The sequence below is a fragment of the Copadichromis virginalis genome, linkage group LG14, assembly GCF_057382275.1.
Source record: "Copadichromis virginalis isolate Kocher_CV1m ecotype Utaka linkage group LG14, C_Virginalis_male_GT1.1, whole genome shotgun sequence".
NCBI classification, from domain to species: Eukaryota; Metazoa; Chordata; class Actinopteri; order Cichliformes; family Cichlidae; genus Copadichromis; species Copadichromis virginalis.
Window position 1 is genome coordinate 17,317,785 of NC_140631.1, and position 23,026 is coordinate 17,340,810.

The 23,026-nt window shown below is 40.4% G+C and overlaps 1 protein-coding gene across 1 annotated transcript in view; it reads right to left on the minus strand.

Moving 5' to 3' along the window:
- Positions 1-23,026, minus strand: part of lekr1 (Leucine-, glutamate- and lysine-rich protein 1) — a 101,995-nt gene that overhangs the window by 48,474 nt on the left and 30,495 nt on the right. Inside the window, exons 3-5 of the mRNA XM_085429622.1 lie at positions 20,084-20,568; positions 3,658-3,735; positions 829-992 (exon numbers count right to left, since the gene is read on the minus strand). Of these exons, the coding sequence (XP_085285748.1) occupies positions 829-992; positions 3,658-3,735; positions 20,084-20,568 (727 nt within the window). The remainder of the gene's footprint in view (positions 1-828; positions 993-3,657; positions 3,736-20,083; positions 20,569-23,026) is intronic.

Below are 23,026 nucleotides of genomic sequence, written 5' to 3' on the forward strand. Positions count from 1 at the left end.
GAAGATTTGCTTTCATTGAACATATGTACTGTGTATACGAGCCCACATGGGGGTGTTTGTGTCTCAGTGCGTGCATTCTTCAGTGTGTAGTTTATTATATCCGTTGGTTCGTGCAGCAGCTGTTTTCACGAACACGTCACTGAGCAAACACACTCACACGACATCAATACAGACAGTAGACCACTTTCTTTGACTTCCTGCATCAAACCCCTTCTCTCTTTTTGCTCTCCGCTATAAACACACACATACACGCTTACACTTCGCAGCTGTTTGGAACGTGCAGCACAGAGAAAACGACCCACCCATGAGGTGAGCCGGAGGTTAACTCTCCTTCAGGCATTTACTGTCAGTGCAGAACACACACAAAACGCACAAACACATGCCTGCCTGCAGTCTTGCTTCACTTGCTTACATCTATTTAAATTTTATCGTAGGAGGTTCATCGGTTTACAGACTTTAGGCACATGAACCCATAAAGACGTGCACACACATTTCATCCTGTCTAACCTCTCTTTAAAGATTGTTAGAGTTTGTGTATTAACTATAAACACACAGACACGCACACATATTGCAATCCATTCATTGTGGGAGCTGCTCTCAGAACTAAAAGAGTTGACGGCACAGTTAAACTAATATTTATTCCTGTTGAGAGATTATTTGCTCAACTCTTTCTGCCTCTTTCATGTCCACTTTAGCACTCTACAAAAACACATGCACTGCTTTACTGTGCTGTAAATGACTCTCATATATATAAACCTTTGTTTCTCTTACACTCCTTTGAACTAGTGTGTGTGTGTTGTGTGTGTGTGCATGCGCAGTCTGTATTACCTGAGTACACCTGTGTGTTGTGCTGCATTATCTGAGACCTGAAGGCCTGCCAGGCCCTTGTCAGTTGGCTGAGGAAACCCCGTACATCTGTGAGCGCGCTGCCAGAGGAGCGGAGCAAAGACAGAGTTGCTCGCAGGGCCTGATGCTGCTGCACACAAGCACCTCTGAAACACACAAACACACACAAACTGACAGCTTGAAATAGTTTAGATTTTACAATTTCCAGAAAAGCCTTTGATTTTTAAAAAATAAATTTACAATACTTCATTGCTTTGACACATTTGGTTATAATATCTGAACCTCTAAATAGAGTACTGTGTGCGAATCACACATTAACTTTTAATGGTGCCGCCTGGAAAGATCATTGTTTTGTATTGCAAACTAAGAGTGGAAATTCTTTCTCCCTCTCCTTTACAAATACTAAGGCTGTTACTCCACTGGAGTTTATCAATGTGATGAAGAGAGAAGCAAAGTGTGGCGTTGTTCTGGTGTGAAACAAATAACATACTGTGAAAACCAGATGTAAAATTTTTGAAAGAAAACTGTAAAAGAAAATATCAATTACACATTATGTAAACATTAATTTTTATTGAAAATAGTATAAAACAGCAAAACAAATGTTGAAACTAAGAAATTCTAGTTTCATTTTTAAAGTGTTTAAAACAACTATTCAGATGCCTTTGAACATTGGGGTGATGTCTTAGAGGTAAAGTTAAAGTGATGTTAGTCCATTATTAGCAACTTTGTCTGTTCCAGTTCAGTAAGAGATCTTAGCTAAATCTTCTTCTCTCATTCATCTGATATTCCTAACAATACTGTATGCTATCAGTTACTAGAAACCTTCTACACTTGCTCCAGGGAGATACTATTTAGGCTGACTGGTAGGGATTAAAAAAAAAAAGATACTAATCAATACTAAAAATTGCTATTATACAAGTCAAGACACTCAATTGCAGCAGTATCAATAACAATAGTACCATTTTCACCCCCTCTAGTTGGCACACTGCTAACGACACTTACCAACACTTTACGAGGAACTTTGAGAGGTCAGTAAAGCTCACACCAAATGTTAACCTGGCTGGTGCTGCCTAGCTCCCACTAAGAGCTAGGCAGCACATGTGGGCACATGTGGGCATTCTTAATTTGATAGGATAAAACAATAATTTGTGTGAAAAAAAGAGCTACGTTTATCTTAAAGTGTCATGTGAAATGGAGCGTGTGACAGGCAGAAAGTGGACCCAGAGTGCAGGATTCAGCAGACAGAGATAAACTTAGAATTGCAGCTTTTTTGCTGGTAAAATATCATGAAAACAAAAGCAAAAGTATAACAGGGCTGGCAGTCTGTCTGGAAACTAGAAAGACAGAAGCTACACCCATAACAAGTGAGGACACGACAAAGAATAGAAGGAGATGCAGACAATATATACAGAAAGGTGGAAATCGAGGCAGAGTGCAAATAGATTTCTCCTAAATTTTGACTCATGGACTGAACATTGCTTAAATTCTTTGGTCTCGCTTTGTCACTACAGATGTAGGCAATGTAGGGCAGGTAATAAATTAGTAGGAAAATAATGGAGAAATGTAAAAGTTTCAAAAATCAGAAGCTAAATAAATGACAGCAGGCGACTGAGGATAAAAACCACAAAAAAACAAAGTGTTTTTTGGTGTTCTGCCTTCTTCCTCACCAAAATCTCTCTCACTCTTAAAGAAATATGTTCAGACGAAAAGCAATTTGAGAAACATGAAAGATCACTAGCCCTCACTCACATCTGCATTCGGATACAAACACACACATGCGCACACAAACTCAGGCAGACACACAGACCAATGTAAAGCATGGAAAACTAGAGCAATGGAATAGAACATTCTGTTATTCCGAGCCCACTTTTGTGGGTGAGAGGACGCCGGACAGTTTCCTATTTTCCTGCATACTCATAGATGTGGAAGCACACAATCCAGACACAGGAACACACATGGAGGCGCACACAGGTAGACATACACAGTAACAAGCTAACATTATGAGCATGGCTGGGTTTTACGAGCAATATGATGGGACTGTTTTTGAGAGCTCTGCGGGGCTGAGTGGTTGTTTTTGCTTATTTGGGGTTTGTGGTTTAAGGTGATAAAAAAAATGAACAGAGTCTCTGACGAAACGAGACAAGACGGGACGAGAGGGCAGACCTTGAGCTGGTCGGCAGTGCCTCAGAGTGTTCATGTGTGCGTGCAGGGTGAGGGGAGTACGGGCACTGCTTGTCACGAGAGCCAGTTTTATAATGTCAGATGACATAAATCACGAAGCTGACAGGACCGAATGGAGGAACAGATATGAGCCAGATCTGTCATTGGTGATAAGTCCTAAAACAGTGGAAAACTTGAGACTCAGAGAAAGAGACTGCACATGTTCGTTCCCCATACTGGTTTACTCATTTAGCAGCTTTCGGTATTTCTCATATCCTTTCTCCTACTCTCTACCTCTTCACCTCTTTCATCTGCTTCTGTCCTGGTATTAGCTGCTCATGTCTTTTCCATCCTCTTTTTCTATTTCCTGGAATTAACCACTGGGTCAACTGAATTAACCTTCTCTCTTCTGTTTTCCCACTCTCTATTTTATTGTCCTCCTGCTATCATCTCACACAGTTGTTTCCCATCTACCCTGGACTTCCCTGTCATGAAATTTGTCCAGAACTAAACAGCCAAGCTGGGTGGCGCACGCCAACAGGGTGAAAATGAAACTTTCAAGCTGTTTTTGGCTTCTTTACAAAATCCTTAACACATAACTGTATTCCCCCATGCGCATGCCATTTTACTTTTTCCTGGTCATAAATTTACCTGTGAATTTCAACTTGCTGCTTCTCTTTCCCAAGTATCTGCTCTGCCTCCTCTTTCTTGGCAGCTGTTATTGCCAGTCTGTAGAGGAAGAAGAAAAAGTACAGAATTACAGAAAATCTGTCATTTTAATGAGACTTCCCTGAAAAATGTTCCCATTCAAGTAGTGATCGATGGCAACAATTATTGTGACTATGTGCAATGAACTTATTGGTGTATTATTGCTATCTTCAAAAAGACTGTGCACCAAGATCGCAATAAAATTACAATAAAATGGCAGTCTGCTATCAGTTTGTAACTGCATGGGGTCAAGTTCGCAATTATATGTAACTTGTTGATGATTCATGGTTAACTGAGATAAGTTAAAAAAATTGCAATTCTGTTGGTGTTAACACACACAGAAATTCACATGTGAACTGAAACTCAGACTATCTTCTTACGCTCAGAGCCTCATAGACTTAAACAAAAATTCCTTCACAATAGTAACAAAGTTGCTGCAGGATAATGATTTAACTGCAAAATGTTATAGGCGATTGGCAACCTTCATTTTATATAAAAATATAAACAAAACACAACCAGTTGAATCAAGTACCTTATTAAAAAGAGGAACTGCACATGAATTGTGCTCAGTGGTACAAACTGGCTCAAACTGAGTGCAATCTGATGTGTTAGAAATCTGCCTTTGTAGGTATACTATTGTGTGTCACAATAGTAAGCAGACCAATTGCCTCCCACCAGACAACCTGTGCAATAACCTTGCAATCAAAAGTGGTTGTCCAGAGGTTGAGGGTGTTGCAACCTCAATCTGCAACTACTTGCAATCAGTCTCCAGCAGCAAAAAGTCGCAGGTACTCACAAGCAGGTTCCTGTCCTACTTTTACTCAAACTGTGACAGAGCCATTAACAGTGAAGTGAAAGTAGGCCATATCATATACAGAAATACGACCAAGGGACAGTTGGATTAGATGAAATATTATCCCATGAGGAACTTCTAGCCACAGCTCCAGGTGTGTTTTTGGTGTGATCATGGTGATTCATCTAATTACCTCCCAAGAATTCTTTAAAAATGACTAACTACAAGTGCCTTTCATGCATAAACTTCCAGCAGCTTTGGTTTATCTCTCGGTCAGTGTCCTGTGTTTCTGTAGGTGGAGCTGGCCTGTGCTAGGATGTGAGTTTGTGGTTGTCTGTGTCTCTATTTTAGCCGTGGCAACGCTCCCAGTGTGGCCTGTGAGAATGGATGGATGAACGGCTGTGATAGACAGTAACAGCGTCAAACAAAGGCAGCATCCATCTCCTTTTAAAGTGAGAAGAGCCACTTCATTAATGGCTTACAACTATAATTTACTGATGACATGGAGATGGGATCAATCAGGATATGAGAGTAGATGACATTGTGTACTTTTCTACAGGTGAGCTGTCACGCACAAGTTTGTAAGCTGACATCTAATAATTTTTGGATTATTAGCAACAGTCCTGTGAGGTGTAACCCAGCTGTTGGGACTTGTTTATTTTACTGAGTAAGAGGCTGATTGTTTACTGATCAAAAATATGTCCCTGTCATTTTACATTATGTAAAGTCTTCTATTTCACAGTATTAAGGTAAAATGCTAACACATTTTACTGCCAATAAGCTGCTGCAGACAGATATTAGCCAAGGTTAAAAGCATTTGCTGCAGGGCGCCGCTTATACCTTCACTTATAATGCATGCCTATACACATGCATAGATATCTATCAAAGTGTAAGATGAAATGTGTAAACGTAACATTTGCAAGAACTTGCCAAAGTATGTGCATATGTGGATACCCGTTCTTTAGCTGAAGCAGGTACTCAGTGAACGCGCTGTGCTGAGTGGAATGAATAGTTTTACACGTCTAACAATGGCTGCACTTGAACAACTTTGTATTTACACATTAAAAAAGTAAAAAAAAAAACAACAACATCAAAAAAAATCTGCTCTGTTATCAGTAATGCTTCCACAGTTTGGTTAAAAAAAAAAAGACACGAGGAAGCTAAAGGTTATGATATGTTCTCGACTACTCCTGAAAACGTCTCTCATCGTACATTTCCCAGACAGAAGCAATCAAATCTGACATGTTTCTGTAATCAACCCCAATCAGAGACCCATAATGAGTGAGACTGTGTGACCTGGACAGTTAGGAAGCAGGAACAAAACATCCTGTTCTTTCCTAAAACACCGCAAATAACCACTGAGAGCAGGAAGAATAAACATAATAAGCACTCAGAGTTATGCATGGCAGACTAGACAAAACCAGACAGACAATAATCATGAAGCTTAATCAAGAAGTGCAATTTGAGTGACATGTTATGAACTCGGCAGGGGATTTTTCTACTCTAGAAACAAAGGTGAAATAAGCTGTTTAGAGACCCTGTGCAAAGAAAATCTCTGGGAAGAGATGAATTTATACATCAACATTATCTTTGTTTAGGGGACATTTACCGCTATTAGAAGTAAAAGTAAGCAACTACATACTGCCCAGTATGTCTTTTACAGTAATATAATGACCTTTACTTGCTTTATTGTTTATTACCAAGCTATGGGTGTGGTAATGGGAAAGAGTGAGTGCTATTGATAATATACAGGCACGCAGGGTCAAACTTTGAGCAGTGCATCATGAAAGGTGAACCCCACCCAATTTATTTGGACAACCTTTGAATTATACACTTATAGTGAGTAATGCATAATACAGTAATAATAGGCCCTAATCCTCTTCCATGCTTTTGTGCTTTGGTGGGAAAATTTTCTTTATGAGGTGAACTAGATGAGAAAGACACGTCAATACTCATGATTCTCTAAGTGGTGAAATGGAGTAACACATAGAAGAAGAAAAAAGAAAAAGGATAATGATCTCTCCTTATTAAAATGTCTATATGTTATGAGGTATGCTGTATGTGGACTGTCTGATATCTGTGGTGGAGACTGATCTGAAATATATCAAACTCTGTAAGTAATTGAATTGTTAGCCCTACATGTGCTTGTACCGATGTGCTGTACATATTGTACAGATTGGCCCAGGATAACACCCCTGTGACAGCAAACACACGAGAACGTTTGTTTATTGTGTTTAGCTCAACAAAATCAGAGCCCAATTCCTTGTATACACTCTTGCTTGGCCAATAAAGCCGATTCTGATTCTGATCAAAAAGGCAATCAGTTATCACCTAACTGAAAGCTCATGTTTTGCTCGCACAATTAAACCAGCTCTGATTCTCTTGTGTAACATATCTGCTTAAAATTCTTCAAATAAAAGCTAACTGTTCTCTCGATGTGTGAGAATAGATGAAGCTATGCATGTTTCTTCCCGTGTGTGTGTGTGTGTGTGTGTGTGTGTGTGTGTGTGTGTTTGAAGAAGAAGAAGCAGTGTTTAATTCTGAGACAGTGTTTACAAGTAAATAAGTATGCGTGTGACTGTGGCTTAGCCAGCGTGTTGCGTGTGTATGTGAGATTGTGTGAGTTAGTCGTTTCCTTGAGCATTTTAGCCCGTCTGTTTGTATGTGTGCCACTTTCTGACCAAGTCTGTGATCCTTTCTATATAAAATGTGTGTATTTATGCCTGCGTGCCTTTGCTCTTGGAGTGATGGCAGCCCAGACTCCCACTGTTCACCCATCTGTCTCCAGTAGTCCCAAAGCGAGATCAGAATGAACGGTGCCTCAAGAAGTGTGTGTGTGTGTCCCAATTTTGCCTGTGTGTACAAATTTGTGAGTGCTTTGCATGCGTGAGCTCCAGCTCCTGTTCCCAAGGCAGTAGCTGTCAGTGGAATAACTAGGTAGTACCAGCGAGTGCGTGGCGGATTAGAGTACCCCAAACCGGCAGACTAAATCAAGCGCATCATCGAGACGTGTCACGCACACTCACAGGACACGCCAAACACAGTCAGTCAGCCACGCACATCAACAATGCTGATCTCAGCCGCAGCGTTACCGTGTCCAACCAAATCAAATGTTTTCCGTTTTGGGGCGTGTATGTGTCAGACAGTTTACAAGTTTGCGCTCCTCTGTGTTTTTGGAGGTTTGTTTGAAGGGCAACATCACAAAGCTAAACTTATAATCCAGCAGGCTTATTTTCAGCGGCTGACTGTACAAAATGTTCACAGTCACTTTGTCTTTTCAACCCTGATTTCAGTGAAACGTGTAATTGCGATATCTATGACCTTTGGCCAGACTTTATCATTTTTCACTGCCTCTTTTGTTTGATGGGTGAATTGTGTGATTATTACATTTGCTGTTTTATCTGCTGTCCTTTTTCTACAAGCTCAACCTTTGTTTTCAAGCTAATCATCACTGATGTCCTCACAACGGAATAAAAAAAGACAAAATAATCTGGTGTGATCCCCTGTTTAACCACAAGAGTTAATCAGATTAGAGCCATAATTTTCAAATGAATTTTCCAGAACTTAGGGCTGCAGGCCTTGTGACAGCGGCCGAGGTGAAATGAGTGCATGTCAGAGTGGATTTGGCCTCATATTTACTTTATCTGCGTAAGTGGTATTTTCTGTTCTCACTGAAAGTGACATAAAAGCTTTCCCATATCAAAGTGTCATCTGTTCACCCACTGTGTGCGTTTGCATGTCTGTGTGTGTGTGTGACTGTGTGTTTTTGTGAGTTGAAAGACTGTTTTGATCAACAGCATGGCAGGACATTCAAAGCACAAAGCCATTTTACTTTGAGCAAAAAAGGAGTGTAACACACACAAAGTCACACACGCAATTCATTTTCAGCTTTTCCACGTTTTTAAAGCTAAAAAACACAACAGTGTCCTGTCAGCAGCCAGGTAAATGCTTCAGTAATAACTAACAGCTCTTTAATAAGGTCTGTCAATCAGCTTCTATCAATACTTTATCAGCTAACCATAATCCCTTACTGGAAAAGGCTGTGTGTATGTATGTGTGTGAACACCTGTCCGTATATATTTTGCTTTCCGTTTATCTGGTAACCATGTCAGGGACGCCATAACAGTGATTGCTATCATCAAAACACTCTCATATGCACTCACACATTGAGTCACACACACAGTCTCTCACACACGCACAAACACACAAGTAGAAATCACAAATCAAGTACATCATTTTGAAGCTAATAGAATTAACTCATAGGAAATGAAAATGCATTTGTTTTTCCAGCTTGTATATTTCAGTTCTACAAAACAGCATCCCTTTGTTTCACTTGTGTGTGTGTGTTGCTATGCTACTGCTTCAACAAGGATTTGTTGATTACCAGATAAACTTGTCATATTGTGTGTCTGTGCGAAGGAGGCTACGCCGCAGACACAAGGAAACGCACAGTAATATAGTTGTTTTTTGTTTATCATGTTGTCATGAGCCCCACAATAAATTGAAGCCCACATTAGAACCGCACAAAGGTCCTCTAAAGTTGAGAGCTCTAATGTGTAACTAATATGTACACAGCACAGACAAAGCAGAGACACAGAGAGACTGTTTGATGTGGTAATGTGAACCTCAGCTTGGATCGCTGCTAATACCTCACATGCTGGCTGCGAGCGCTTCTCGACTCTGTACATTACGGCTCGGCATATTACCTAACACATATGTGTGGGCAAACGGTGGATTTGTGTATTGTTTCTGTGGTTGCCACTGGAAACAAGGAATTGAAATAAAACCACATGAGTGAGCACATAACTAATTTACCACAAAATACTTCCTCGTTACAAATGGATTCCTTTTTTATTTGCCATCCATCATTTGTCTCCCCGTCACTCCCATTCTGCCACCTGCAAGTCGTCTTATCATTATTGCAATCCAGCCCCAGGAGTGTGTGTGTGTGTGTGTGTGTGTGTGTGTGTGTGTGTGTGTGTGTGTGTGTGTGTGTGTGTGTGTATATATATATATATATATATATATATATATGTGTGTGTGTGTGTGTGTGTGTGTGTGTGTGTGTGTGTGTGTGTGTGTGTGTGTATATATGTGTGTGTGTGTGTTTGTGTGTGTGTGTGTGTGTGTGTCTGTGTGTGTGAGTGAGTGAGTGAGTGTGAGAGAGGAGAGAGTGAGTGTATGTGTGAGACAGAATATGTGTGTGCGTGCACGTCTCCCACATGTTTATGATTCATTCTTCATAACTGCCAAGTCTAATTTTTGTTACTGAGTGGAAGTGTAATTATTCTCTCAATTGCAGGTACATACAAGTATATGCAGGCTTGTCCGCATACACGCAGCTCAGGGGAAGGTAAATACATTGTACACGCAGTTGGGCACTGACATACAGGGAGTGCAGAATTATTAGGCAAATGAGTATTTTGTCCACATCATCCTCTTCATGCATGTTGTCTTACTCCAAGCTGTATAGGCTCCAAAGCCTACTACCAATTAAGCATATTAGGTGATGTGCATCTCTGTAATGAGAAGGGGTGTGGTCTAATGACATCAACACCCTATATCAGGTGTGCATAATTATTAGGCAACGTCCTTTCCTTTGGCAAAATGGGTCAAAAGAAGGACTTGACAGGCTCAGAAAAGTCAAAAATAGTGAGATATCTTGCAGAGGGATGCAGCAGTCTCAAAATTGCAAAGCTTCTGAAGCGTGATCATCGAACAATCAAGCGTTTCATTCAAAATAGTCAACAGGGTCGCAAGAAGCGTGTGGAAAAACCAAGGCGCAAAATAACTGCCCATGAACTGAGAAAAGTCAAGCGTGCAGCTGCCAAGATGCCACTTGCCACCAGTTTGGCCATATTTCAGAGCTGCAACATCACTGGAGTGCCCAAAAGCACAAGGTGTGCAATACTCAGAGACATGGCCAAGGTAAGAAAGGCTGAAAGACGACCACCACTGAACAAGACACACAAGCTGAAACGTCAAGACTGGGCCAAGAAATATCTCAAGACTGGTTTTTCTAAGGTTTTATGGACTGATGAAATGAGAGTGAGTCTTGATGGGCCAGATGGATGGGCCCGTGGCTGGATTGGTAAAGGGCAGAGAGCTCCAGTCCGACTCAGACGCCAGCAAGGTGCAGGTGGAGTACTGGTTTGGGCTGAAATCATCAAAGACGAGCTTGTGGGGCCTTTTCGGGTTGAGGATGGAGTCAAGCTCAACTCCCAGTCCTACTGCCAGTTTCTGGAAGACACCTTCTTCAAGCAGTGGTACAGGAAGAAGTCTGCATCCTTCAAGAAAAACATGATTTTCATGCAGGACAATGCTCCATCACACGCGTCCAAGTACTCCACAGCGTGGCTGGCAAGAAAGGGTATAAAAGAAGAAAAACTAATGACATGGCCTCCTTGTTCACCTGGTCTGAACCCCATTGAGAACCTGTGGTCCATCATCAAATGTGAGATTTACAAGGAGGGAAAACAGTACACCTCTCTGAACAGTGTCTGGGAGGCTGTGGTTGCTGCTGCACGCAATGTTGATGGTGAACAGATCAAAACACTGACAGAATCCATGGATGGCAGGCTTTTGAGTGTCCTTGCAAAGAAAGGTGGCTATATTGGTCGCTGATTTGTTTTTGTTTTGTTTTTGAATGTCAGAAATGTATATTTGTGAATGTGGAGATGTTATATTGGTGTCACTGGTAAAAATAAATAATTGAAATGGGTATATATTTGTTTTTTGTTAAGTTGCCTAATAATTATGCACAGTAATACTCACCTGCACACACAGATATCCCCTAAAATAGCTAAAACTAAAAACAAACTAAAAACTACTTCCAAAAACATTCAGCTTTGATATTAATGAGTTTTTTGGGTTCATTGAGAACATGGTTGTTGTTCAATAATAAAATTATTCCTCAAAAATACAACTTGCCTAATAATTCTGCACTCCCTGTATACACAGACTCACATCAAAACACTGTATTTGAATCAAGAATGAGAAAAGTCAGCCAGGAAGAAGCAAGCAGAGCATAAAAAACCCCAGACAGTCCTTTCAATGCTCGCACACAAGCAATATCAACCTGTCTTCAGTGAAGTAACCTTTGTCCGTCCATACCTATTCATCAGTGACTCATACAAAGGGAACCCCTTTGTATGAGCCATCCTCAAATCTATTTTTGCCTCAAATATAGCGATGAACTTTTCAGTTCCCTTATGTTCTCTTAACTCTTTCAGATCAGCAAAGTGACACAAACTAGTGTACCACCTGACTGGGTCCAACCTCTCTTCATAACCCCCTGTACAAACAGACTTGAAAATGCTAGATTTTCTTTAGGCAAACAATCACAGAGTGTAAATGTTTCTTTTGTAGAACTGCAGTTGCTTTGCGCAGAAGTCAGGCACCAGATGGTGATTTTAATCTAAACTTCAACAAGAATTAACTTTGTTACATAAAAAGGTTTGCATCTGCTTTAGAAATCATATGTAACAACTATAAGTCTTGATGCATGCTCAGTCATCCAGTTAAGGAAAAGCTTCTGTTCATCTCGACGTAGCATTTTCCGTGGGAGAAACGTTTTGTCACTCATCCAAGTGACTTCGTCATTCTCAGCTGACTGCAGGTTTCCCCAATCTTATAAACAGTACATTGATTGCATAATGACTTAATGTCAGTTTCTTGATCATTAATATGCAAATTGTCATGACCACTGATCGACAACCACTGATCAAAGCCCATTGATCAAAGACTACTGATCATTAATCAGGGGCCATGAGTACCATTCACAGAGAATTGGGGAATGGCTGCAATCATAGCATTGTAAGATGGTGTAAGATGTACCCTTAGCCTCCCTCCTCGATTCAGAGATGGTCATTGTCTTTTCACGTACATAGCCTCCTTGACTGCCCGCTCAGCATTCCTGACTATCAAGGACGTGTTCTGGACTATAAGACTGCCCTTAAAGGTTCAATTTTGAACATTAATAAAGCTGCAATCAGCTGTTTGTAATCTGAATTAGAGAAAGTAAACACTCTTTCAATTCTAAGGCTCTACATATCAGGACATAGTGAAAAATCAACTGGTTGTTAATAACTCTTAAAAAGAAACGCTTCCACAAGAATTAATAGCAAAGCGATGTTAATCAAATGTAACTTGATTAACTAATCATCAGCATTTGTGAGCACGTTCTACAGTGAGAGATTATCCACAAGTGGAAAACACTCTAGACAGTTACCAGGAATTGAGGTCCCAGCAAACTCATCTCAAAGTCAAACCGTGCAATGCTCAGAGAAACTGCAACAACCCAAGAGCTACATCTCAGACTCTACAATGCTCAGCTATCACGCTAAATGTTAAAGTTCTTAAAGGTACAACTGGAAAAAGACCAGTATAGCTTTTGTGGAAGGGTTTCCAGCAACCCAGCAGAGCACCGCATTAACAAAATTTCAATGAAGAAAAGCTGTCCGAAACAAAACACTCACCACAACAATGTAAGACACTGATTGAGTCACACAGAAAAGAATTACGTCGTTATTGCTGCTAAAGGTAACCGACTGACTCCATTGATTCTGCATTTTGGGGCCGATTAATTAAAACTAATAAATCTCACTTGTTGTTGATCATCTGAGATTGTAGTTCCAGATGATCTTTTCATTATCATGTCCTGATAAAAACCTTACAACTGAAATAAGGTGCTTAAGGTGAGCTTTAACACACTAAATGTGGGGCAAAGAGTATGCTTGTGTGGCAAGCACAACTAAACTAAATAAAGACTAACACAAACGATGCACGGTAGCAGTTTCCCCAACTCAGTCACTAAGTAAGCACATCGCACGTAACAGAAGCTGAAGTTTGTTTTTAAGGCTTTTGACTGTAATCAGCTTTGGGTTTTGTTGGTGATGCATCTGTAGATCTCTTTGAGCTACTTTTTATTGTGAGACCGAAATGTGTTTATTTTTTTAAACTAGAGCCAATAAAAATGTGGAACATTGCCTCAGCATGTGATCCCAAGGACAAGCGATAAAAATGCTGCAGGCTTCATCTGAATGATAGAAGTAGATTGTAGGAACATGAAAAGTAGAAGTCCACAGATGATGTGAGACATCGTTGGGCGAAAGCTGGATATGACGTGCTTTTCTGGTTTCTAATATGAACTAAAAACGGCACTTATCTCTTTCCCTTTCTATCTTTTTAATCTTTACTCATCAACACCAAAACGTCTCCAGCTTGTTTGTGCTTGAACTTGCGTAGCAGGTGACATTTTAAAACCAGGTTTAATTGCACTGCGCACATGACGGTTTTTCTCACCTTTCTTTTTTCTGTCACACGCTTGTTACACAGACACACGCACGCATTCAAACACACGTGTCGTCAAAAAACACTCGAGGTCAGACAGGTGACATTTTCGGTTAGGTTTAGCTTGTGTAAAGGGGTGGGGTTTCTTTTTTGGTTATTTTTGTAACGTTACCAGTCAGGTTCTCCCACTGAATGTGCACACACACACACACACACACACACACACACACACACACACACACACACACACAGAAATCTCCTATCCTGTCAGATCAACACAAGATCAGACAGCTAACAGATTATCAAAAGAAGCAAAGAAAAACCTGTGTGAGGGTTTGGTTTCAGTTTGTGTGTATGTGGGAGTAGGAAGGCCAGTTCAGGGAGGTCTGATCGTGTCTATGTTCTGGCTCAAGAAGAAAAACAGTATTAAAACAGAGGCAGTACCCTCCTGGCATGAAACATTCATTCATATCTGTATAAAAAGAAAGAGACTCCATTGCTGTCGGCCCATGCTGGCCTCTCACTGAGTCATTACCTCTGTCTGAACTTTGACGTCCTGACCTGCCCTTGGCCCTTAGACTCCGACTGTGTGTGCTTTTGTTTGTGTGTGTTGTGTACATGTGTTTTTGGCTCCATGAAGAGACGCCGTATGAGAGAGAGAGATAATCAGCTTTACACCAGATTGGGGATTGGCTCACCAGTCTATCACACAAATAACAACATACGGACACCCTAAAACCCAGCTTGCCATATGAGCACAACGGCTTTGATGTATACACACACACACATACACACACACACACACACATACACACACAAACTGTAAATTACAGTAAAATATCCATCATTAACCAACCCATATTGGAAGCTTAAACCAGACTTTGGCATTCCTACTGTATATTGTAATTTCTTGGTATTTCCTTATATTATTCTAATATACTAATTATTGTTTTTGCCAGATAGTATTTACAATGTTCCCAGTGGGTACTTAATAGGTAGTGAGCAGTAAATCAAGCATTCACATTCACCTAAGGCCAATTTAGAATGACCAGTTAACCTAACAAGCATGTATTTGAACTGTGGGCGGAAGCCAGAGTACCAGGGAGAACATGTACTTCACTCATGTACTACACTCTGTTTACACTATACAGTACTACAGTATATACAGTATATACAGTCACTATCCATTATATGATCTGAACGTTTAAAATGAAATCGTTTGGTATAATAAATTCCCAGTGTGCTTTGGTCCCAATCAGTTCAGCCTACACTCACTGGGCATTTTGTTATGTACACGGTGTTAGCACTGAGTTTAACCCTCTTTTGCCTCCAGAACTGCCTCAGTTCTTTGTGGCACAAATTTAGCAAGGTCCTAGAAATCAGCCATTTTGGTCCATATGGACATGATAGCATCACAGAGCTGCTACAGATTTGTCAGCTGCACATCCATGATGACAGTCTCTCGTTCCTTCACATCCCAAAGGTGCTCTACTGGTCAGTACAAGTACCGTATTTTTCGGTAAGGCGCAGTGGATTATAAGGTGCACTGTCAATGAACGGGTCTGTTTTCATACATAAGGCGCATTAAGCGAAACAAAACAGTCAGATAACATAAATTTTACTCAACTCATTCTTCCTGCTTACTCCACTTCCGTACAATTGATTCATTAATGTTGAATTCTCTCGCAGCTGCTCTATTCCCATGTTGTTGCAGTATATTAATGACTAACCTCGTATTGTGGATGGATCATCTCAGTTGTTCTCCTGACTGAAGTTTGCTCCGTTTACAGCATCCTGCCATGCGATTGCATTTGTCCCTAACCATCGGGAACCCTCCCGAGTGGAAAAAGGTTAGCATTCATCCTCCAGCTTCACTGTGTTTATGTTATACTAACATAGGTGGGTCGCTTTATTTAACAGCTAGTGCAACTTCAGTAACCCTACAAACGTCACTGCTGTTTAGTTTTCTGCCTTCATTTATGTTGGAAGTCATAGCAGAGCTGTATATTTTAATTTGTTTCAGAAATCTCTCAGTCAGAACATGCTATATCATGTTTAGGTGGAAACTAGCGAGCTAACTTCCTGCTAACTTCTAACTCTGTGAAATGTAATAAATTCTGTTTTCATGGATGCCTGGATGTTAAACTTAATTGTTACACATGGTAAAGCAACGCTGATCATTTTGTTAAAGATGAAATAATTTAGACAGTTTTTAACTCTCAGTGATGTCGCAGTGACTTTGGGACCTGAAGCGGATGGACCCAGATTACTCCACGAGGCTAGTGCGCCATATAGTCCAAAAAACACGGTATTGATTCTCAGATTTCATGAACAGTGTACTCCACCCAGAGCTACAAGATAAAAAGTTATTAGTGGTTTTCTGTGTGTACACTTTAGTTCATTCACGGTGTTAAATTTGACAGGTTGATTGATGTCCACAGTCAACTATTTAGGTAACTAAGTAGGCAAACAAATATGGAATCCAAAAAAATAAATGTAAAACTTTCAAAGCTCAAATGTTTTATATGCAATGCCAGCTTGGCATAGCAATGGAAGGAAAGTAGGTTTGGCATTTCTAAAAAGTGCAAAACAACTCTATGCACTCCAAAAGTATAGGAATGAAAAGCTTCGTAAGCAACACTCAGTTTTTACCTGACCCACTGCCAAGGGTCAGGCTGACATGATGACATTTTATTGCATCAGTCACATTTTTTCAAACGGACAAAAAGGCTTTCAAGGATGTTAAAGCTGTTTAAAAGAATGTAGAATAAACATGCTCTTCTGTTAGTTTGACAACAAAAGGGAAATCGTGGTTCCAAAGACATACAACCATCTTGAGAAAGTATTACAAACAAATGAGGGAAAGGCAAAGGATGCTGAGGAGAAATCCACCGAGTGGTTTTTCTCTTCAGTTTAAGCTAATCTCCATCAGTGATGCCATGTTGCACTGGTGGGTTCAATTCTTTGTATAAACAAAGTGAATGTTTTCCAGACTTCCCTAATTATCATTGTATAATTCACAAGTAAAGACTTTAGGGTAAACATTTTAAATATGACAGAGATGATGGATGTTGTAGCAAAGATTATGTATTCCATTCAGGCCAGGAGCCATCCAGAGAAGGTTATTTTGCAGCACACAGGCATTACGCGGCTAAGCAGAGTTAAATTTCTGGCAAGATTCACCAAATTACTGCCTGAAATCCTAAATCTTCTGAAGCTTTCCAAACGTAGAATATTCAGCTGTAGCTTTTGGATTTAGTGTTCCTGACAGATCTCAATGACCTGCTCAAGGAGTTTAATTTAGAGCTGCAAGGCAATGATAAATATGTAATCACAGTGATTGGTTTAGTCAACAAGCTTAAAAGCGAGCTACATCTGATGTCAAGAAGGCTGGAACGGTGTGATCTCAGAAACTTTCTTCACATGCAGGCAGAGCTCTGACATCATTTAGTCAGAATCTGATAAGTGCTTTACTGACTTTTCATCCAACACTGTGACCAGCTAGGTGTGTTTGTTTGTCATTTGGTGAAACTGTAGGTTGCATTGCTTCCAAAGTAATATCACTTTTCCATTTTGTTATCTCTGCTGCTGACACAGATATTCTTACGCTGCTAAAGGACAATACCATCAAATCTAGGGCAACACCTTTTTGAATGGAGAGTTCAGGAACAAAACCATCCCCCTTCAGAAAATAAACTTGACACCACTTTGTGGTTCAGTCACACTACAGCAAAAACAGCATGATAACCTCCTTGTTACTAGGATAAACCTTTGGTTGCCAGGTGATGGTACTCATTTTTTTTCTATTCTGCAAATGATCACATGTAGCTGTGTCCAATTGGTCCTGCGATTGAAACTTTTCAAGGTGATTGTTGACAGACAGCTGAGACACTGCAATCAGTCGGAGTCAGCCCTAAATTGCCGTCCTGCAGCAACTATTCGTGGAGGACTTTCTGTTTCAGGTCTATGAGATTCTGGCTGAACAATGAATGTATATAGTCAATTTTAAACTTCTGTTTAATGTTACAGACTTTCCATCTAAAAATCTGTTGTAGACGGCAACAGATTTGCAACTTTCATGGATTTATCACAGTTAACTGGGTATTATCACAGATTACATGTAATTGCCAACTTCACCATCTTGACAGATTAACTTTAAATACGGCAACTAACTGAAAGTGGTCGCAAATCTTGCCCCCGCCTTTGATGCAAGCATTTCAAATGCAGCAAATTTGCAAATTCATTGCGCACAGTCACAATGACTTTCGTCAGGCTGCTGTGTCACTATTTCCTCTGGTGTGACTGTAGTAATATAGATCATCCTATTTGTGCTGTGTGTGACCTTGTGACCAAGCCACCTCATGGCTTGCCCAAGGCTTCCAGTCAGCTCCTACTGACTAGGAGATAAACAGGTTTCCACTTTTCTCATTTAAAGAACTATCTTGTGTGTTGTGTACACATGAAAAAAGTGGTTTGGGCTGACAGATACTGGGAGACTTTAAAAGTAGATCTTGGCTCGAAAGAGGCTCTTGCAGAACAACCACACATTTCCACTTTCTGCATCTGATCATGCAGAAGGCTGGTGGAGAAACGCTACAGCATTATTACCAAGAACTACATGAAGTCATCAAAACTCATGCTGGAGTAATAGGTACAAGATGTCTCATCCAAACAGGCCAACAAAGAGAAAAATGTCAATCAAGGGAAAACTCCTGCGAGGGCCTTTATTTGAATGGCTTCCAAATGAGCTAATGTAGAATTTTTTTATTGTCAGCGTGTGTTTTAATGAACGACCCTTTAAATCTGTTGATCCACAATATCCTCTCAAATTTAATGGTGTAAACCGGTAATTTGTGGTTTGCAAGGTGTACGTGCAGGTGTGTGTGTCAGTCACTTACAGGGCGAGTTGCTTTAGAACTGTGTAATTTTTTTTGTTTTGTTTTATAACAGCACAGACTTCTAATAGTTTGGGCTGTTCGTAGCTTTCTCATGAGTCACAACATTAAATGCATTTCCTACATATTCCCCATAAACGCAGCAACGTAAGCAAGCCTTTGATGGTTGTTTGTTCGCGGACGCCTGCTATTTGATTACCAAAAATGTGAAGGCTGATGTAAGTAAGCCAGCAGGAGTCTTAACCACCTGTTTGTTTGTTTGTGTGTGAGTGAGTGTGTGTGTGCACCATATTACGGATAAGTGCAAACACACACAAAAACCGACTTTCCCTAACTCCATGATGTCAACTTTTCCTGAACTTGAGCATACTAAGTGGGAAAAAAAATTAAATGGCAACAGCAAATTTACCATCGTCTTCATGATTCTGCAGCACAGACACACACACACACATACGCACTAGGGATTAATATTAGCTAAAACTAATATACAGTATGTGTTTATAATAATTGCAAACTATGATCCCTCTGCTATACATTTTATGAGCAGCATAAGCAACTCCACTACTGGTGTGCACTTACATTTCCCAGAATAGCTGTCAACAGCCCTCTGGAAACATGCCGGAGCCTGTTGCATGCAGCTGATACAGTACATGTGTAGGCGGGTAGAGGCACAGCAATAAATGATGGGCCGAGAAAGCTGGTTTTAATGGAAAAAGCTGTCTATCAACTTCCTTCCGTGTGAGTGTTCAGTGCCAACGCATGACAGTGAGTACTGAATATCATCTTTCCTCTTTAAAACTGAGGGTCTTGGGCAGCCACCTGTAAGCATTTTGCACTGGTAGAGCATGCTTTAGAGCAAACTGCTTTTCTTCTACTACAGAAAAAAGGAGAAATTTCATCAGTGCTCACAGGGTAATTAGATAAAAGCTGTCAGTCAAGCAGCAACACTGCAAAGCTCCAAAACCTGCAGGGATATCTTTTGTCCAACAAACACCTCCACACATCCTGATCCAGAAATAGCCTCTGCCCTCCCTTGCATCTTTGCTGATCCAAAGTGAAAGGCGGTATGTTTTTACTTAACACAAGTTTTTTAAAAAAAAGCTCACTTTCCTTTTGGCTCATTATCCTCACATTGTAACAGCGCCCAAAACAGGCACTGGGCTATGATGACGGTGTGGAAGATGACTGCAGAAGTTATAATTACAGAGCAAACTATATTTCAAGATGTACATATTCATGTGGGCCTGCGGGGTAGCTGATGTGCCTGAGAGTCGAGTTTTTGTGTTTTTGTGTGAATAACATGACTCACGGGATAATTGCCCACACGAAACCTGGCAACGGCGATCATTTCACACCAGTGATGGGAAGTACAGACACCTCCAAACCTCACCTCTCTTCCAGCTGTTGGAGTTCTTTTCTCAGCTCGTCTGAATTTTTATTGGCCTTTTGAAGTGCGTCACGCAGAACTTTCTCTCTCTCGTCGCTCCTCCTCTCCAGCTCTCCTCTAACTCGACTCTCTTTTTCGTTATATATTTTCCGACGCTCCTCTTCCACCTCTTTCCTTGTACTCTCAGATTCTGCTTCAAACTCATCTCTCAGAGCTCTCACTGCATTTTGGTTCCTCTCTTCTAGCTCTTCTCGTGTGTTTCTCTCTCTGATTTCTGCTTGTCTCTGCATCTCCAGCCGAAGTGCCCTCTCCCACTCCAACCGGCCCAGCTCCAGTGCTTCACGCTGGGCCTTCTCTTTTTGGGCAGTCTCTCTCAGGTCCTGGAGCTCAGCTTCTAACTGAGTCAGCTCGGTGCGGAGCTGCTGAAACTCGTGGAAGATGAGGTAGCTTACGCCGCAGTAGCAGCACACCGTCTCAGTGCGCTCCATCTGAGGGCAAAAACAAACAAGGTGTTAAAAATACTAAATGAAGTGCAACTATTTAGAGAAACATTTTCACACCCGCACCTCTCTATAGCTGAGTCTTCATTTGAAACAAGTGGTTATCTATTTAGAGTATTAACACTAACTTAAAAAACAAAGACGTGACCAGAAGAATTGATTGTGCTTTGAATCTAATTGATAGCAGCACGAAAGCACAACCAAACCACTTTGGTGGCATGTCTAAAAGAAAAGAAGAAAATCCACAATTTTTATTTTAAAGCAAAGGACGTAACAACAGTTGATACAACTAGCTGCATCACTGATCACTTTCACACTAAATGGACAGTAAATTCTGCAGGATCACATTATTTAATTGCCCTTTAGGTATATCATTATTATATCAGATATGGGAGAAAGTTGCCCTGTTACAGCTGGGTTTGCCCCTTCACATCCCTGAATTGAATAAACAATTAAGAAAATGGATGGCTGTCCTTCTCTTAAGTGAAGGTGAACTGGCTTCCTCTTGCTTTGTAAGTCAAGTTTTATAAGTCTACAAGTCGTTTTTACTTCACACTACACTTTTTAAAGTAATGGACATGTAAGATGGCGTAAATTTCAAAATATATGGTTGAATATAAAATTTACATACAAAACTTTTGATAAGATAAGATAAGATAAGATAAGATAACCTTTATTAGTCCCACACGTGGGAAATTTGTTTTGTCACAGCAGGAAGTGGACAGTGCAAAAGTTATGAGGCAAAAATTAGAATACAATAAGAATAAATACAGTACACAACTGTACAGAATAGAATAAAATAAAATACTATATACAGTAGAATAAAATAAAATAAATATACAATAAGATAAAAATAGAATACAAATACAAATACTATATACAACTGAGTAAAAATACAACGATGACAGAAAGGATTATTGCACTTAGTGTTATTGCATATGTATGGATGTGTGTGCTTGATCAGTTAAAGTCTTTATTATGGAGTCTGACAGCAGTGGGGAGGAAAGACCTGCGAAATCTCTCCGTCCCACACCGTGGGTGCCGCAGTCTCCCACTGAAGGAGCTGCTCAGTGCTGTCACAGTCTGCTGCATGGGGTGGGAGATGTTGTCCATCAGGGATGACAGCTTAGCCGCCGTTCTCCTGTCACTCACCACCTCCACTGGGTCCAGAGGGCATCCTAGAACAGAGCTGGCCCTTCGGATCACCCTGTTCAGTCTCTTCCTGTCCCCAGCAGAGATGCTGCCGCCCCAGCAGACCACGCCATAAAAGATAGCAGAAGCCACAACAGAGTCATAGAATTTCTTCAGGAGTGGGCCCTCCACTCCAAACGACCTGAGTCTCCGCAGCAGGTACAGCCTGCTCTGCTCTGATCATAAGTACTTAATGTCCATACCGAGAGTCAAACTAATCCTATAGTTCTTGGGGCGTGTCTACTGTCACTGAAACTACCAGGAACCACTGAAACTCATGAATCTCCTCTTTCTACCCATGTCAATCGTTAACAACTGCGAGATTAAACCACTTTGAAACCAGATGATTCTTTTTGATACACCCTGTATATAGCATATATTATGCAAATAAATTGACAATCTATCATTTTTTGTCTGATATCAAACTAAGGATGAGTTTAGAATATGATTTTAATGGGTTAAATCATGTATGGGGAGACTAAAGATAGCTAACACATTCAGACTGTGAACTGCAGGTCCTGTTATTGATCACAATCTGCTTTAACCACTGTATCAAAAATGTATTTTTACTCTATCTGTCAGCAGTTCAAAGTTGTGGATGCACAGATACTCTGATCCCTCCTTCAGATTTTGTCTTCACCGATGTCTGTCCTCTCTCCTAAATAATTCCTGCTTTCTCTGTACATGTCAATGTACTCTCTCCAAGCTTTTTTCAGGCTTATGAGGGATAAGATTGTATCCCTAGAGCTTTCATCTTCATGATGACATGTTACAGCGAGGCAACAGATATTTGGATGGCATGCTGTCAGCTCCCATGTCAGAAAGCTCCAAATAAATTGCTACATGATGTAAACAAGATGAAATAAACTTGCAGACAAAGCTGGTATGCTTGAGAGTACAACAGCGTACAAAACAGATTATTTTGGTCAAGTCTCAAAGGTTAAGTAATTGCTTTTACCCATTTGACGATCTATTAGTTCGAGAGTACTTTCACTATCTAGAAGTAATGACCATGAAATTTGGTGTTCACATTTATTTGTGATATTTTAGTGGTTTTGTGATTGCAATGACACATTTAGACATCTATCGTTCACAGGGATTACTGTGGAGATTCTTGCTTCACAAGTGAACTAACCCATTTGTTTTAAGAACCCAGTGACCTTTCCCCAATTGTCTGTCCGTATATATATATATATATATATATATATATATATAAATTCATCATTTACATTATTTCCATAATAAATACACACTA